This window comes from Pteronotus mesoamericanus, unplaced genomic scaffold (assembly GCF_021234165.1).
Source record: "Pteronotus mesoamericanus isolate MK-2021 breed Mesoamerican mustached bat unplaced genomic scaffold, CSHL_Meso_final scaffold_165, whole genome shotgun sequence".
In the NCBI taxonomy this organism is placed as follows: Eukaryota; Metazoa; Chordata; class Mammalia; order Chiroptera; family Mormoopidae; genus Pteronotus; species Pteronotus mesoamericanus.
In genome coordinates this window covers 273,086-291,551 of record NW_026555307.1, presented here as the reverse complement: position 1 = coordinate 291,551, position 18,466 = coordinate 273,086, and the positions used below count along the sequence as shown (strand labels likewise).

At 48.9% G+C, this 18,466-nt stretch overlaps 1 protein-coding gene across 1 annotated transcript in view; it reads left to right on the top strand.

Moving 5' to 3' along the window:
- The window catches only part of ZDHHC7 (zinc finger DHHC-type palmitoyltransferase 7), a 28,259-nt gene extending 10,032 nt beyond the window's left edge, over nucleotides 1–18,227 (top strand). Inside the window, exons 2-8 of the mRNA XM_054588913.1 lie at nucleotides 2,690–2,775; nucleotides 6,006–6,336; nucleotides 13,443–13,567; nucleotides 13,859–13,955; nucleotides 14,424–14,505; nucleotides 15,321–15,451; nucleotides 16,122–18,227. Coding sequence (XP_054444888.1) covers nucleotides 6,022–6,336; nucleotides 13,443–13,567; nucleotides 13,859–13,955; nucleotides 14,424–14,505; nucleotides 15,321–15,451; nucleotides 16,122–16,298 — 927 coding nt within the window. The 5' untranslated portion in view covers nucleotides 2,690–2,775; nucleotides 6,006–6,021 and the 3' untranslated portion in view covers nucleotides 16,299–18,227. The remainder of the gene's footprint in view (nucleotides 1–2,689; nucleotides 2,776–6,005; nucleotides 6,337–13,442; nucleotides 13,568–13,858; nucleotides 13,956–14,423; nucleotides 14,506–15,320; nucleotides 15,452–16,121) is intronic.
- The last annotated feature ends 239 nt before the right edge of the window (nucleotides 18,228–18,466 follow it).

Here is an 18,466-nt window from a genome sequence, read left to right as displayed (position 1 = left end):
ATGAGGAATACACATTTTGTTTATAGCCAAGGAAAAAAGTGAGAGGAAGAGGGAAATTTAACCAAAGATACAGTTAAAAGTAAATCTAAGTCAGATCTTGACTCCTGAATACATTTAAAGTCCTTGGCTATTGCCTAGATATTTTAATAAAGTTACTATGTATAAATACCATATTTTAAAAGTCACCGCCATTAGTCTAAGCAGCTTGTCCTTTATGGCCACATTTGTTATTAACAAGTTCAGAAGGGACTCAGAGCCGACATGTTAGGGTGGTGTTGAGGGCGGGGCAGGAGGTTGTCCAGGTTCAGTGCAGAGGGGGAACGGAGTCCTGAGGAGACTGGTGGTGGATGGGAGGGCCGGGGAGGCTGAGAGCCGAGCCTGGCCCCCACTGAGGCGCCGCAGACCTGGGACAGTAGCCTCTGGGCTCCTGGGAGGAACCCAGATCCGTTCAGTAGCGGCGACTAGGGAAACATCCCTCCACGCCTCCTAATCTCCCCAGACTCCTATCCCTTCACCTTCCTCCATATGAGCCTCCTTCTATCCAAGTCAGGCATCTTGGTCTCAGAAAATGGACACCATGTTTTAGTTGGATTGTTTCCAGTTAGAAAATGGACAGAGGACCAGAACAGACACTTTTCCCAAGAACACGTAGGGTTAGCCAACAGATACATGAAAAGATGCTCAGCTTCACCAGCTATAAGGGAAATGCAAATCAAAACCACTGTGAGATGCTGCCTCACGCCTATTAAAACAGCTGTTGCCAATAAGACAAGGCATAAGAAGCATTGGAGAGGATGTGGAGAAAAGGGAACCCTTGTGCTCTGCTGGTGGGAATGCAGCTACTGTGGAAAACAATGTGAAGTCTTCTCAACAAATTGAGTAGAACTGCTGTCTGACCCCGCAATTCTTCTAGGTATCTACCCCAAAAATTTGAAAACACTTACTTGTAAAAATATATGTACTCCTATCATTATTCACAATAGCCAAGACATAGAAACAAGCCAAGTGTCCTTTGATAGATGATTGGATAAAGATGATGTAGTGCATATATACAACGGAATACTACTCAGCCATAAAAACATGACACACTGCCATTGGTGACAACATGGATGGATTGTGACAATATCATGCTAAGTGGAATAAGTCAGACAGGAAAGGACAGGAACCATATGATTTCACTTGTGTGGGATGGGAAATAAAAAGCAACAAAACAAAAGAAACAAATTCATAGACACAGACAGTAATATGGTAGATGGGAAGGGGGAGGGGAAGATGAAGAGGGTAAAGAGGGTCAAATATATGGTGACAGGAGACTAGACTTTGGGTGGTGAGCACACAATGCAGTTTGCAGGCGATGTATTATAGAACTGTACGCCTGAACATTATATAATTATTAACCAATGGTACCCCAATACATTTAATTTAAAAAACAGAAAAAAATAAAGAAGAAAAGAAAACAGACATCAACTGAGGGTTTGCTTAAGCAGAAAAATAATACATTGGAAGGATATTGGCTAGACACAGGACGGCCAGGCTGTCCAGCGCATGGGCAGGCAGCAGAACGGACGCCGAGCTGTGCTGCAGGGAAGCGTGTGTCCGGCGGCTGCTCCGCCGGGCCTCCTGTGCGGTTTGGGAGCTGGACCTCCGGGCTGGTCCTCTGCTCTGATTTTTCTGTCTAAGGTCTTTCTCTTTGTCCTTTAGTTCTCCTTTCTGGGAGATTTCCCCTTTCTCTCAACCAATCCTCTTTTTAAGATTTCAAAATTCTACCATATTTTTATTGTTCAGTAACTAGGAAATCTTTATAATGTTCTTTTTGTTTCACAGATACAGTTTCTTAATCTGAAGTTCTTTTTCTCTGCATGTCACGCCTGCTCTGAATTTTTCTCCCCTCCCCTGTTTCTTGTTGGCGTTCACTCTTTCATAAGAACTGTTTTGGGCTTTCTTCAAAACACCTGCCTGTTGGCTGCCAGTTTATATTAAGAATGAGATGGGCCAAGCACTTGGAGCCATGGTAGGAGGTCCTCTGGCGGTCCTCGTCTTAGGGAAGTGTGGCAGTGAGTCTGACTTCCCTGTGGCGGTTCCCCCGCATCTCGGTATCTGTAGGCCTTTTCTCTCGGCTAGATGAGTACTTCAGAGAGACCGTGTCTACTCGCCCACCTGCCAGCGAGCCACCTGGGAGACGGGAACTGGGAGTTTCCTCATTCAATGGGCGGCCCTCACTCACATGCACCATGTTCCCTCACGTGACATGGTCCCTCCATCCAGCACTTCTTACCTCTTGGTCTCACTCTGTCCCTCTTTCTTGTAATTCCTTCGCTGTGGCTAGTAAAACAAATGTTGACTGTTGAGATGCAGTTTAGTCAGATTTGGTCTGAATTATCCTTAGAGATCTTTCTCACCTTCAAGATTGGTGTTCAGCATTATGGCTAAAATGGCAGGGGGGTAAAATGGACAGACTTAACAACACTAAACTACTTAATTTTCGGGATTGTCAATCAATTTACTAAGTAGTGAAAACTCAGAAGAGTAATGAATCACAGATAAGGATAGTTCTCAATAACAGAACTTTATGTGTAAAATGTTATGTTGGTTATATATGCTCCCAAAATTACTCATACCCTAAGAAATATTATGCACTCTGCTGTCATAAAACAAGTAACTTTTTTAATCAAATTTTATTATCTTTCAGATCCTATCACATAGGACAGAATGTACCTTCAGATCCTGAAGAAAAGGCACAAAATGTTCAAGTAATGTTTCAAAGTAATTTGTGAGGTAAGAATGTGGTTCTTATTTAGGCGTAGTCACCATTTCCTTTCCGATAGCTGACATTAGTGGTATACTATTGAAAAGGCAATGTGAGCCAAACAAAAAAGTCAGTGGCGATAAGGAAATGTTTCTCTCCACCTGTTGTCATGGTTTGCTTACCACGTGTGCCAGAAGGAGAGTGTATCTTAGGCATGAGGGTGGAGGGGCGTCCAGGAAATGAAAGTTATCAGCAAGTACTACAAGATGAGGTGAATGTTCAGTGTAAATGTCATGGAAAGTATTTGCTTGTATGGTTGTCCCTTGACATAATGGAGATCTGCAGTGTGGCGTTTGTGTTCTGGGAAACCTGGCTTTATTTAACGTAGGACAAACAGCTTAGGTTCAGGAGTGTAGACAAAATCCCAGTAAGTCGCCCATGAAAGTAGGAAAGTGATGATGTGCCATCTGCTTGACCGTCGGTCAATGCATAGTGCTTTCAGGTTTCTCCCAGAAAGGATCTTCAAGAATATTAAATCCATAGCGATTTTGGTATTTAGTGTAGAGTAAGATTGCAGCCTTACTGTAACCGGCGTACATTTTAGTTTTGCATCTCAAATTGCTATACCATTGCCCTCATGCTCCCAGTGTTTTTAAACTAGTTCAATGTTAAGGAATTGTTTCTTCATTTCCGCCCCTCCCTTCCTCTTACATTACTGAAGTGTAAATGCAGTGACTCAGCGGAGTGCTCGTGCAGTTTGGGACAGATAACTGAAAGCCAGCCTAACCTTGCCGTGTCCATTGATTACTTTATTGAAAATAAAATCACTTCTGGGTATCAGATTGTTTTTCCCTTTGCCTTCTAGTGGATGTAACAAATTTGGCCCTAAAGCACACAGGCATGATGCACCAGCACCCTGATGCGCACTTCCAGGGACGCCCCACCGTGCCAGTGTTCAGTGTCTTCATGGTCACTCTTCCTGTCGTCTGCACCCCAGCTCAGGCCTACCGCCACAGGGCCGCATCCCGCGCGCTCTGGCACCCCTCACTGGGACCTCGGCCGGAAGGTGACCCCAAACTGGCTCAGCTGTTGAGCGTGCATGCCTTAGAAGCCACTCAGGGTCCTCATTTCTGGACAGAATTCAGACTGCACAAACGTTGTGCTCTGGCCAAGTGCTGGTTGGTCTCTGGGCATGTGACTGTACAGCATATTATCTCCGTGCCCAGCAAGCAGGCCATGTTTCTCATAGAAAGCCTTCTACTTGAGGCATCGCCATAAAGCAAAGGGATTCCTGTTGGAGGAATTTTCAGCTTAAAGTCTTGAGGTACAGTTATGATTCACTAAGAAGCCTTTATGGAAATTACTAGAGAACTGTTCACATCTGAGAGAGGTACCCCTTCCTTGTTGTTGCAACTGCCTGTAAACAAACATGCACGTGCCAGCAGCACACAGGCTCCAAAAGGGAGCGCAGGGAGAGGGGACCAGACGCTCCACATGGGGGGCTGACAGGGAGGGAGACACAGAGGCCCTCGCGGTAGAAAGTGGTAAATGCACTGCAAGTGGCACTGATGAGTAGGCCCTGAGAGTTCAAGGGAGGTAGAGGTGCTTCCAGATTCGGTGTCAGCCCGCTGACCAAGTCAGGCTTTGCAGTGGGACGGGCATGTCTGATCTTCAGAGACCCTTTTCAGGTGCTCCTCAGAGGACGGAGAACTGTCTTTGGGATAACTTGCTGGGAGGAGAGAAACACTGGGCCCTGCAGGGTGAGCGGGACGGACGCAGCAGAGGTGTCTGCAGGGGGAGGCGGGCCGGCCCGTCTGGGTGCTGTGGGGTGCGGCAAATGCTAGCCGGAAGGGTGGCTGGCTGAGGCCTGCCCAGCGTTTATCTTTAGTTTCTCCTGTTGCACTTAAAAATTTTTAAACCTAATTTTGTCTTATCTAAGAGCAGGGCTATTTTACTGACCCCATGGGGGAACAATTTTATTTTTCTCTCGTACCAGTCAATATTTTTATATTAGGTGGGAATTTTGCAAAATATTTGTAGAATGACTCTCACCTGCAAGTTTATGCATTCATTAAATGTTTGGGTCTTTTTTTTAAAAGATTTTATTTATTTTTAGAGAGAGGGGAAAGGAAGGGGGAAAAGCAGAGAAACATCAATGTGTGGTTGCCTCTCAAATGCCCCCTACTGGGCATTTGAGCCCACAACCCAGGCATGGGCCCCGACTGGGAATTGATTCAGTGACCCTTCGGTTTGCAGGCCGGTACTCAGTCTGTTGAGCTACACCAGCCGGGGCCAGTAAGTGTTTTCATAATGACTATGCTCCAGTTGCATTGAAGGTAAAAAACCAACCAACCAACCAAACAACCAAAGAACCAGAATGCGCATTCTGAAAGATGGCTGCCTATCACTTGTAGCAGACCTGACTCCAAGAGCATTCGTTCTCGTCACTCCTGCTCCTTACGCTGGGGAGGTGCGAGCGCGCCTGTGCTGAGGAAGCACTTGGGTCATTTGATAAAAGGCTGCCAGGGTCTTTTCCTGTCCCTTGTATGAATACTGAGGCCAAGTGAACTCTGACTCTTTATTTCCCTTGTCTTTATTTATTGTATCACTGCTGTTCTATTAAACACTGATAGAAGTTTTTACGTTTAAAGAAGCAGCAAAACCGGTTTTTAGGAAATGCGCAAGTTCCTCTTCTGTTTCGTTGGACCCTATATGTTCTCAGGTATCAGAGACTGTAAGAAATATAGGAAAGGTGTCAAAAGAATGGATTAATAAGGGAAGAAAACTTTAAAAGATTAAAATAGAGAGCAAGGGCATTCTAGAAACTGTATAGAGTTGAAGGAGATAAAGACAAAAATGGGAGCCTGCCTCCAAAATGTGAGCACATGTTATTAGAGTTAAAATGGGGGAGAAATGAAAGGAGACTGAGAATCCCATGGAGGAAGCCTGGGTAAGCACCTTGCGCTCAGCGTGTAGTAGGCCAGTAGGGAATGAGAAGTGGTCAGTTCTTTGTCGCCCTTCCATGCTGCAGGTGGTCCTGTCTGAGAGCTGCAAGGGCGCTGTGCACTTCAGCGCAGACAGATCAGGTTGCATGGGGCTGTTGGCGCGGACAGTGGCTGGCAGCCCTGGCTGGGGAGCTCGGGTGCTGTGATTCTGCACCTGGCTCGTTCTTTTCATTACCTTTGTCCATCTGTGGCTGTGGCTAACCCTGCGTGGGCTCCCCGGAGCCTCATCCGCTCTGTGTCCAATCTCCCTCTAGGGCGCATCAGAAAATCATGCCGTCATCAGGACACCGGCTCCGTGATGTCGAACACCATCCTCTCCTGACTGAAAATGACAATTATGACTCTTCGTCCTCCTCTTCCTCCGAGGCTGACGTGGCAGACAGGGTCTGGTTCATCCACGATGGCTGCGGCATGATCTGCGCTGTCATGACATGGCTTCTGGTCATCTATGCAGACTTTGTGGTGACGTTTGTCATGCTGCTGCCTTCCAAAGACTTCTGGTACTCTGTGGTCAATGGAGTCATTTTTAACTGCTTAGCGGTGCTTGCCCTGTCATCTCACCTGAGAACCATGCTCACCGACCCTGTGAGTACTCACTGCCCAGCGGGACTTTTCTCTTGCGTCTGGTCCAGTGTGACACCACAGACCATGTGGCGAAGGGCCTCTTGCTCCTGTAACCCCAGGTTTTTATTGATTCTTGGGTACAGAATTTAGCACTTTTCACAGGAGAATAAGCATCCCTTAAGTAGAAGTGATAATCATGGTATTTTTAATGAAAAATATTCCCATTGAAGAGATTGTACTAAATGATTTCTAAAATCCCTCCTAGTTTAAATATTTTGTTTCTCGAAGGAATGGACTGAAAGCTGGGAGATCGGCAACCTGGATTTCACTACTATACTAATCACTTTTTTCCCCGAGTCCTCACCAGAGGATATGTTTATTTAAGAGGGAGAGTGAGAGAGAGAGAGACCAGTTTGTTGCCTCTTGTAGGTGCCCCAACTGGGCATCAAACCCACAGCCTAGGTTTGTGCCCTGACCAGAGATTGAACCTGCAGCTTTTTTGGTATATGGGACAATGCTCCAACCAACTGAGCCACCCAGCCAGGGCCCAGTCTTTACAATGGCTTTCTGACCATAAGCAATTAATTTAACTTCTTAGGGCTAAAGGTTAGCTATTATCTCTAAGTTCTTTCTAGCTTTGTAATTCTCTTGTTTTTAAGTCTCAGTTAAAATCTGAAGCAAATGTCTTATTCTGCCTGGTGGGAAAAAGCCTGTGTGCAAAGCAGAGGCAGAACTCACGAGTTACTGCTTCGACGAGGTGTGGGTTGTGAGGAAGCGATTGCTAAATAGAGGTCAGGTTCAAATGCAGTTCGAGAGCTGACACAGGTGTGTGTGAACAAGGGCCACATATTAGCTTATCTTTGGAGCAGTTTCCCTGAGAATAAAGAGGGGTTGGATCTCACACAGTGGAGCGCCCTTCCTGATGTCTTGAAGGACTCTGGATTCATAACGTCCACGCTGGGTGTAAGCTTGCTGCTTTGTGATTTTGAGACGTCCTCTGTACAGGCAAGGTGGTGCAGAACCTCGCAGTTCAGCCCGAAGTCACCTCCACATAGTGGATTCCAGGCTCACCCCAGAGCCCCAGGAGGTGCCTTGTGGGAGTGCAGCCGGCAGGCGCAGCGGGAGGTTCCCCTGTCGGCGGAGCGGCGCTGCAGGTGCGCACAACTAGGTGTTAGCAGTCGGTGTGAGGTTCGGTTTGAAGAAGGTTCTTCCACGGCACTGAGAGCGGTTTTAAGCCATTGGTACAGGGGCTCCCGATTTGTACGTTGAAGTCTGGGCTCATGTCTGTTGATTAGCTTCTCTAAAAAGGTACCAAGAATTTAATGTTTTGTTATAAAACTTTTTTATAAATAAGATTAGGCCTTTGTTTGAGAATAAACTGATATTGATCAGTCCACAGAAGTGATTGACACATTGACTTCTGTGACCTTCGCTGTGTCTACGCTCGCATCACAGGGTGTTACCCGGTGTTATTTACCCTGGTGCCTGTTTACCTAGTGGAGGTCTTAGGTCTCGGACAGCGTTTCAGACCCAGCCAGGTGGGCGGCTGGGAGCAGTGGAAACCTAGGGGACAACTGGGAAGCTAAGTCTGCCCACGGTTTTTTAGCCTCGCCTGATTGAGGGGTTTTTGACCATCACCGAGTCTGATGTCCCTCACAGGCTTTTAAAGGACCCTCTTCCCCTTTCCTTTAAAGAGCAAAGCTTCCCCCTGGGAACGAAACCCTACTCCCGAGCCCCGTGCATCCCCGTCCCCTCTCCTTGCTGCAGCACAAGCCCCCGCCCCCCATCAGAACCCAGGGCGTGACAGGGCAGTTACAGGGCTGGGGGCCGGATTAGCAAGTCCTGCCCCATCAGATATGCTCTGTAGGGAAAGCCCTGTTAGTGTCGACCTTCTTGCTGGATGTTGAAGACTGGGCAGGCCCATTCTCGGGAGGCGTTCTGGTGATGGGCCACCTCCACACCAAGGTCCCCCGTTGTGAGTGTGCACAGTGGGACGTGGGGGAAGGAGGGTTGACCAGGCGGAGACTCCTTGAGGGTGTTTGTTTTCTCTACTGAATGTAGTTGTTGCTCCTCAGCAGCTCAGCTCCTGTCCCCACCTGCTCTCCTCCGCTGGGAAAAGGCCTCGAAACTCTTACAGGGAGCCCCAGGGGCTGCGGGAGCGTGCAGGACGCTGCCTCTGTTCCTGGTGGGTGTGTGCGTCTCACTCATTGCATTGCTGCCAAGCGTTGAGTGGAAGCAGCTAGAGGGAGGCAGTGCCCAGGCGGAGGTGGAGTTTGAGATCTGGGCATCAGAGTTTTTCAGTTGGTATTTAATTCGTGTACCACAGAAATTCATCCTTTTAAAGTGTATATATAGTTCAGTGATTTTCAGTGCATTCACAGAATTGTGCAACAATTCTAGACATTCAATCAATTTGAGACATTCCATCACCCCCTCAAAAAAACTCTGTACCCCTAGCCATCACTGCTTTATTCCATTCCGCCCCCACCCCCGGCCCTAGGCAACCTCTGATGTACTTTCTGTGTTGCCCATTCTGGGATCATGTAAATGCAGTCATTCCATATGTGGCCCTCTGTGTCTGGCTCCCACCGCCCAGCGCACGGCTTCAGGGTTCACCCACGCTGGAACCTGCCCCAGAGCCGTGTCCCTCCTCGAGGCTGAATCGCATTCCATTTTATGGCCACACCCCATTTTGTTTATTAGGCGTAGCCACTCATTGGTGGACACTTGGGTTGTTTTCACTTTGGGCTGTTACGGATATTGCTGCCATGAAAACGATACACATTTTTCTGTGGACCCATGTTCCATTTCTCTTGCATGGGTGCCTAGGGGCAGAATTGCTGGGTCCTATGGTAACTGCACATTGAACTTTGGGAGGAACCGTCAGACTGTTTGCCGCAGCAGCTGCCGCGATTTACATTCCCACCAGCCGTGCACAAGGGTCTCCGCATCCTCCCCGCCCTTCAGCATTCACCCTCCTTATCATCGCCCCCTGAGGGGCGCGAAGCGGTGTTTCCCTGTCGTTTTGACAGGCACCTCCCGGTAGACTAACGAAGCTGAGCGTTTTTTCATGTGCTTTTTGGCCATTCCTTTGTCTTTGGCAGACTCAGTCCTCGGTCCGCTTCAGTCTCTGTCCGTTGGGATGCCGCTGTGTCAGCCCTGCCACAGCAGGACCCAGTGGTGAGGCACAGAAGCCCCTGGGAGTCAGTGCGGATAAAACGGAGGAACGCAACGGCCAGAATCCTGCCAAGGCCCTGGCCAGCCGCAGAGCTGGGCTGTGGACAGTGATAGGCGCCAGGGGGCCCGGGGGAGAGATGGCAGGCCCCTCAGGCTCTCTGTCGCCTGGGCATTCTGGGCTCTCCCTGCGCCTAGTGAAGGAGGGTAGCCCCGTAGACCAGGTGGAATTGGAATCACGTTGCAAATCCACCTTCCTGAAGGGGAGACTGTGTGGCCAGCCAGGGCAGATGTCCACTCTTTGCCCTCTCCTCAGGGAGTTTGCTTTCTTTTCTCTGCAGAGCACCGCTTTACCAGCCCAGGGCCCAGTGTGGGCTCCACTAGAACTACCACCCCCTCCAGGGCGGGGCAGGTACCCAAGGGGACCTCATGTCATTTTGCTAAACCAGTAGGATCTAGTCAGTCTTGGCTAGAATTGCTTTGGTTTGTTATTTGAGGAAGATCCTTGGCGTTTTGAATGAGGAGCAGGAAGGAGGATGGGGTCTATGACATTTCATGGAGCAGAAATCTGGTGATAAACCAACAAGCCCCACTTTGGGAAGATGAAACTTCCACCAGACTTAATGTTCGGAAACACTGAGAACTGAACATTGTGAAGGGGCCCTGAGCGATGGAGAAGGGGCCCCGAGCGATGGAGAAGGGGCCCCCCTCGAGCCCTCAGCCAGAGCCCGCTGCCCTGAATGCCCAGCCTTTGTTCCGAACGTCAGCCTTCTCAGCAGACATCGCTGCACCCAATGAAGGCGCCCTGTGAGGAGCCTCGGTCCTCCTCCAGGCGCCCTGCCAGACGGGTTCTTTCCTTAACCGTCCAGCGCCTGGAAGAGGTGGGGTAAACCCACATCCAAAACCAAGACCCCACACAAAGACAGACACAAAGGCACAGATAAATCGAACAAGATTTACCTGTCTCCAGAGCCCCATCTTCTTGTCAAGTTCTTACAGACGTTTCAAACATACACAGAGGTGGGCGGGAAAAGTCTCGTGAACCCCGGTTACCATCTCATGGTCCGTCTCAGGTCAGCGACACCCTCACCTAACTTCCTCTCGCCCCTCCCCCCAGATTGTTTGGAAGTCAAGCTCAGGCACTTGTAAAACTTGATTTGTAAATACATGTGTGTATCTTTAAAAAGTAAGAGCTCTTCATAAAAGCATAATCTCAATGCCAATAGCGCATGTGGAACAACTGAAGAATTCCTTACCGCCTGTCCAGTTAAAAGTTCAGATTTCCTCAGTGTCTGTTTTTTCATATTCTCCTTTGTTTGAATAAGGATCCAAATAAGATTTTGTGTCTCTTCTATGTATCTCCTTATGATCTCTGTGGTTCCTACTCTTTTTTTCCTTGGGATGTTTTAAATTGAAGAAACGTGGTCTTTGCCTTGTAGTTTTCCTCCCACTCTGGAGTTTTCAGCTTCCATCCCTGTGTAAATTTTAACATGCTCCTCGTTCCTGGCACTCCCCATAGAGGAGTAGGAGTTCTAGGGGGAGACTCCATGTTTAGCTCTCCCTTGGCAGGTCCTGGGGATCCAGAATGCATGACAGGGAATTGGGAAGGGGTCAAAATGAAAAGACATGGGGGAAAAAAGGAAGAAAATGTGCTTTATGAAGAAAAACTTCTCTGGCTGTGTGACGCAGGCACCTGGCTTCCTTCTCTGGTGAATTAGAGGTGGGGAGGGGAGGGTGTGAGATGGGGGGCGGCTGTGAATCAGAAGCCTTTGGGAGAGCTGTGTGCAAAGGGGGAGCAGTCAGCCATTGGGGCAGGAAGCAGCCCGAAGGCAGGGCTGTGGCCTGGTGCCAGGATCACAGGCCTAGGGAGACGGGTAGGAAACACAAAAGACGTGTTTTTGAAAAAACAGCCCCTGAACATGGTTATCATACGAATGTGAGCCTAAGGAATGTGCCTCAGCTGTTTAGAAGGTTTCTTTTTATGGGACGAAGAGTGGTTCCCACTGGTGCTGAGAAAACAGGTGCTCCCCAGATGTGACCTACAGGACCCCGGGTGCTGAGCAGGGAGGTGGGTCGGCGTGGGGCCGGCTGCTGGCGGTGCGCGCTGCGCCCAGGGCCAGCCCCTCTGCCTGGTGCCTGGTCTGCAGACGCTCCTTGAGAGACTCGGAATGCAAGGGCAGGCCCCTGGCTGCAGGGCCCCAGGGAAACCACCCGGAAGCCCTGGGACGGGACCTTGGGGTCTGCGCTGACTGCCCAGGGTTCTGAGCAGCAAAAAGCAGCGTCTGGGACCAGCAAATGCCTTAACACCACGCGAGCCTCCAGTCACTAAGTTTCACATGATGATTGTTTGCCTACACTGAGGTACATAGCTTTCTTCAGTAAAAATTCATAAGCAATTTCCTTTAAAAAAAAAAAAAAGTACTGTTGGGTGTTGTGCCTTTAAGAAGGGTATTTTATCACGTTTGTTTTTACTATGGAAACGTGAATGTGTGTCTCATAAAAATTAAGGTGGGTGGAGTTTTAAACGTGATCCACTTCCTCTTATTATGGAAACGTGTGATGTTGAACTGTCACCAGGAGCGAATTTTACAACATTATATTTTATAAAATCATAACGGCATTAAGACTCTCTGATTGGTGGAGGAAACCTGAAAGACTCCAAATTGTGGTATGTAAATTAAGTAAAATGGCCCTGGCTGATGTGCCTCAGTGGACTGAGCGCCGGCCTGCGAACCAGAGGGTCGCCAGTTTGATTCCCAGTCAGGGCACACGCCTGGGTTGCTGGCCAGGTCCCCAGGAGGGGGCGCGTGAGAGGCAACCACACATTGATATTTTTCTCCCTCTCTTACTCCGTTCCCCTCTTGTCTAAAAATAAATAAAATCTTTTTTAAAAAAAAATAAGTAAAATGTTGCACCCAACATTCTGATTCAAATTTTCAAAAACAAGGGTTTAAACCCTTAACTTGTATTACATTCTGTAAGAAGACAAGACAATTTGAGTGTTAGGAAACGCGAGGACCTTGACCAAAACGGCTTCCCCACATCAGGACGATGGAACTGACTGGCCCTTTCTTGGAGGGCAGGCGGGAACATTCACATTTTGCCCGCAGTCCCCCGTGTCCCATTTCCCCAGAGCACCTCCTGGAGGCCCATTTCCTGCTGGCGGCAGAGCTCTGCACCTGGCTTGGCCTGGGAGCCAGTGGTCCTCAGTCTCCAGACTGACACACTCGCCTGCTGACCTTCTTCAAACTTGGATGTCAGCCCTCGCCCCACAGAGGTTCGGCTCTGGCTCGGGCACCCAGCCTGCGCACGCGGGCTTTAGGGAGCTCCAGTGCTGCTCCCGCCGGTCGTCAGTCTCATATCGTCCTACCTTCTCAGGCTCCCTGTTCCAGCCCCTGACCCCAGAGCCAGATGCTGAGTTGGGTCGGTGACGCGGGGCCACACACTCAGGTTTGAGTGAGTGCTCTTGATTAGGCTGGCAGACACAGGTGCATTACACAAAAAACAGAAGATAAAGTCCTCTGTGAGACGGTTTGCTCAGTGTTCCCCTAGGGCAGCTGATAGGGAACTCTGGGCAGCGTTATCAGGCCAGCCCTGCCCTTTATGGGGCAACAGGGAAGTGGAGACAGTCAGCTGCTCTTGAGTTGGAATGGCTTCACAAACAAACGTCGCCTCTGGTGTAACTTGCATTAGCTAGGAAAAACTCATGTGACTTACCACTTTATGAAGGACAATAAGGTCTTTCTTTTGAGTTCATTTTAATGCATGTTATTTTTCATGCAAAATAAAACTTCTGGTCCTGCCTGAGTAATAGTTATTTTTCATATCAATATGCTTTAAGTGGCAACTACCACGTTACTACTTATTTTATGATATGTAAAATCTAAGACTAATTCCGACATTTATTTTTAACCTTTCCTTCTCCCTAACTAAACATTATTATTAAACTGTAGGGGGCAGTACCCAAAGGAAATGCTACTAAAGAATATATGGAGAGTTTGCAGCTGAAGCCAGGAGAAGTGATCTACAAGTGCCCAAAGTGCTGCTGTATCAAGCCTGAGCGCGCCCACCACTGCAGGTACCGCGGCCCCTTCCCCGGGGCGGCCCGGGCACCCCCCCACTGCAGGTACCGCGGCCCCTTCTCCGGGGCGGCCTGGGCACCCCCTAACCCCCGCAGGTACCGCGGCCCCTTCCCCGGGGCGGCCTGGGCATCCCCCCGACCCCCGCAGGTACCGCGGCTCCTGCCCTGGAGCCGGAGGTCCTCCTCAGTGGCCTCTGACCAGCATTACAATTTTGTGTATTGGACCCATGGCCTGGGGTGTGTTCCTTCAGAGCATGGAATACTAATAATTAAACCTCTCCTTCTTAGTATTTGCAAAAGATGTATTCGGAAAATGGATCATCACTGCCCGTGGGTGAACAATTGTGTAGGAGAAAAGAATCAGAGATTTTTTGTGCTTTTCACTGTGAGTAGAAATATTTATGTAGTGACTTGTATTGAGTTTTAAATTCTTGAACTAGAATCTTGCCTGGAACTGGTACATTTATTCTAACATCAGACCGGTTTCTCTCCAACCTTTGCTCTGGATTCAGATTGTAATACTGGGCTGTGATTGGTAGGAAGTAGCCCAAAAGATAAATATATACTGCTTGTGGTGTTTTAGTGTTTACTGTCATTTAATTCTCACAGATACACAGTTCTTAATAGGAGCTTGCTGAAGTTAAAACATAATTGCCTGTTTGTTTTTCCATAAAATCATTTTACTTGGTCCAACATGATCTTGGGTAGGCAGATGTCAACTACTGCAATTGATTCCTTCCCTCATTGATTTTATTGACAAGTGAAATGGAGGAGTCAGCGTAAGATTAGGCGCCCTTCACTCCTAGAAGTACATCATTGCTCACCATGTGTAACCCGTGCCTCCCCTTTCCAGATGTACATCGCTCTGTCTTCAGTCCACGCTCTGATCCTCTGTGGGCTCCAGTTCATTTCCTGCGTCCGAGGGCAGTGGACAGGTAGGCCTGTGTGTGTCATTCCTGGACGTCATAGTGCTGGGGGAGAGGGGAAGGCTTCCAAGGAAAATTGATTTTCCAGTTTTGAAAGAAATCCTTGCAGTTATTTTAGGAGGTCTGTTCTTTTTTTTAAAGAAAAGAATATGGGTAAGTATTAACACAGTCTTTTTCCTAGTGTAATGAAGCCATACACACACACACACGTGTATACACATACACACATATACATATATATAAAACTATTCTTCCTTAGCAAGTAATTCCTGCTAGAGTGTCTCATTTGTATTTTGCAGATATTGAGATTTAGAGGAAGTTAGTATTGTTCCTGGTGTTTTCTGGCTAACCAGCTAGGCACTGTTCAGAGTGCCCCTTGCATGACTGAGTATGAGTGGCGTGAAGGTTGGGCATCAGGGGTCCAGCCCTGGATACGCAGGCAGGCCAGAATCGCCCTGCCCCAGGGGTGGGTGAGCAGTGGCCTGTGTGTACCTCCCGTGTGTAGGTACACGTGCCTCTTCTTCTCTGGCTTTAGTTGCATTTTAATAAGCACTTTAATACACAGGGATAGTCTTGATAGAAACCTCGGATAATGTGGAATCTTTGGAAACTGCTGGCCGGGAAATGGCAGGATCAGTTTTCTCTCGGAAGGGCCAGCCTCCTCTGCCCGTTGGTGAACAATGAACGTGCCTCTTTACAAAATGAGCACGTTCTTCCTGGAAGCCGGCCCAGGGGCTGCCGCTGTGGGGAGATCCGGCGTCCTGCGGGTCGGGGGTTCGTTATGCTGTGAGGCCCAGTCACAACCCACTCTCCTTTGTTCGCAGAGTGCAGTGATTTTTCACCTCCAATCACTGTCATCCTGTTGATCTTCCTGTGCCTTGAGGGTCTCCTGTTTTTCACTTTCACTGCAGTTATGTTTGGCACCCAGATCCACTCAATATGCAACGATGAAACGGTATGCTTTGTTCTCGGCTCTGTTTGCTTTATATTTGGGGAGAGCCTGAGTCAATGGGAAATCCTAACGTCAACAGCAGGTGTGCATGTGTTCACTCGGGAGATTAATGGAGCGGCCCTGATAAGCTCCGACGGGCGCGCTGTGTTTGTTCTTCCTGTCAGCCTGAACGGCGCACACCTCAGGGGGCAGTGTGGTTTGAGAGTCAGCGGAGCCAGGCAGATTCCCAGTTTCTAGGAGACCCAGCCCCTGGGGCAGCTGAGTGAGTTTCAGGAATTGATTGCCTTCACGACTTTGAACTGTACGCCTAGAGCAGACACTCGAGAAATATTTGCAGTGGATGAACTAAAGGCCGCCTGGCCCGGAGCACTAGCTCTCTCCCACGTCTACCCCTGCAGCTGCCTGCGCTGTCCTCGGAGCCCACGGCCACTGCCCAGCTGCCTGGTGTCGGCCTGGCCAGATGGCCGCGGCCTGGCTATGCGTGGGGAGGCCCTGGGGGCTGGTGCCAGGAAGGAAAGCCCACGTTCCCCCTGAACACCCCATTGTCAGATACAGCGGGACGGTAGAGTTTGGTGGTCTTTCCCCGCTTTCACCTCTCAGCCTAACCGGGCTATGCTGGGGGCAGGGGGGTCTCCCGGCACTGCCACCCACTTGCTTTTCTTTCTGCTTCCAGGAGATTGAGAGACTGAAAAGTGAGAAGCCCACCTGGGAGCGGAGGCTGCGATGGGAAGGGATGAAGTCTGTCTTTGGGGGCCCCCCCTCGCTCCTCTGGATGAATCCCTTCGTTGGCTTCCAATTTAGGCGACTGCAAATACGACCTAGAAAAGGAGGCCCAGAGTTCTCTGTCTGAGGCCCCTCTTGTCATGCTGGAACTTGTTAACGGACTTTAAATTATTTATTTGGGGTCTGAAAGGGTATCAACAGCTCATCTGTGACCAGTGACCAATAGGGCAAATGGAACCTACACAAACCAATTGCTTGCAGCAAGCAGAATTTTATATACTGTATTTACAGTCATGGATGGCAGATTTTCCAAACTAGTAACTGGCTGATGCTCTCATCAGTTTTCACCTGTACAACAAACGACATGGATGTGGCCACATGAAGAAGCCAAATGTCATTATCTTCCGGCACAGTTAGGGTTTTTGTTAAGCAAACTTCACATTTTCTAAGAAGTTCTGTGATATTACATGGGTTATTCTAATCCTGTGTACTGAGCTGCTGTTTTCAATCATGAAGAAAAGAAGTGAATCCAGTGAACGGGAACCGCCCGAGGGGCGGTGTCAGGGAGTTCCTGTCGGCCCTGTGATTCCTGAGCGCACTCCCGCGACCGAGAAGGGGCGTTTGCCTAGAGGTACCCTTTGGCCTCCATTAGTTCTGACACTGCACTGAATTTGCAAAAGATCTGTGCACTGAACAGCGAAGGCGGCTTCCGATACACTCCCAATGCCCGGGAAGAGGCATTCTTTGACCCTGCAGCAAGGCCGTGTGTGGGTCTGTGTCTGTGTCTGTGTGCGTGTGTGTGTGCGTGCATGCATGTGTGTTTTTAAATTGCCAGTGTTGTTTAGGCGATGTAACACTTAACGGCTGTGTGCAGCAAACAAGCTATTTTTTAGAAACCGACGTTTCAGGGAAGCGGGGAGAGCTGCCCCGGGATCCTCCTCCCGTGGGGTTCGCTATGAATGTATTGCAAACTGGAGAATATCTTGATCCAAAGAACAATCATTCCTGTGTGGTCCTTTGTTGCCCTCCTGTTTTCATTTTACCTTAAAAATATTGAGTGTGTGAGGGCCTTGGGACTGACGTTTTTTTTCGTTCCAGCCAAATTAGCAGCGTGTAAGCAGCACCAAGGGCTGTGTGTCTGGCAGCCTCCACCTGGTGCAGCTCGTGGGTGTTGGGGGGAGGGGCGGGCACAGCCACAGTGAAACAGAGAGACGGGTTGGCCTCTGGTAGTCATTGAGGAGGTGAGAGGACTGCAAGGCCACGAGCCCTGGACTCTGCGTCACTTGCAAAGAATATTCAGGATGGCAATGGCTTGCTTTTCTTTTTTTTAATCCTTTTTTTTCTCTACCCACGTCACCAGTGATCCAGTAGGACCCTTGGTGCAGAGCTTAAAACTATGCCAGAAAGCAAACAGCTCCCCGCCTTGGGGACTCGCCTTAAACTTGCCTGGTCGGTACGTTTCTGCGGGACTCTCGAGGAAGCCATCTGTGACCGTCCTAGGGTCCCCTTTAAGCCTGCCTCCCACGCTGAGAAGAGTTAGTGTTTCCCTCCTGGTCGTCATACCCTTCTATTCATCTGTGAACCATTTTTGGTTTTGTTTCTAATTAATCTGTACCCTATCCTAATCAGGGTTTCTACCACTGCTGATGCAAAACCACCAAGGGACCTACTTGAGACAACCACAGCCAAGTGAACAAAGCTGTAGGACGTTGTAGAAATGGACCAAGTCACTACAGAACTGTGTGAGCTATTAGGGGACGGACTGTGTCACAGCCAGGGGGATGGGACACACCGTGGGTGATCCAGGTGAGTTTCCGGAGACTGTTTTGCATATTCATTTGCACATCTGTCGTCTGGGTTGGACATGTGTATTGGGCTTCAGTGTGAGCCTTTTAATAGGTATATCCTGTTTATCAATTAAAAAAAAATTATCAAAGTGGTTGAATCCTGTGAGACTTGGCAAGTATGTGCAAATCAAGTATACTTGACTTTTCAACCTCTTCTTTCAATGTAACTTTTATATAAAATAAAGTCATCCATTGATGGCTCTCAAACAGCTTATTACGTGGTGCGGTTCTTGGTGGGTTGTCAGTGTGTTTTCCGCGGCTGGCCTCTCCGTGGCTTATTGACATCAGCGCCCCGGGCTGTGACAGTCACTGTCCTACCGTTTCCACAGCCTCCAGACACCTCAGTGCCTGTGACAAGTGACGGGCATTCCAGCACTGCTCACACAGACTTGGCCGATCCAGATTTAACATTCTGCTCTTCAATTGGCACACATCATTTTACTAAGTT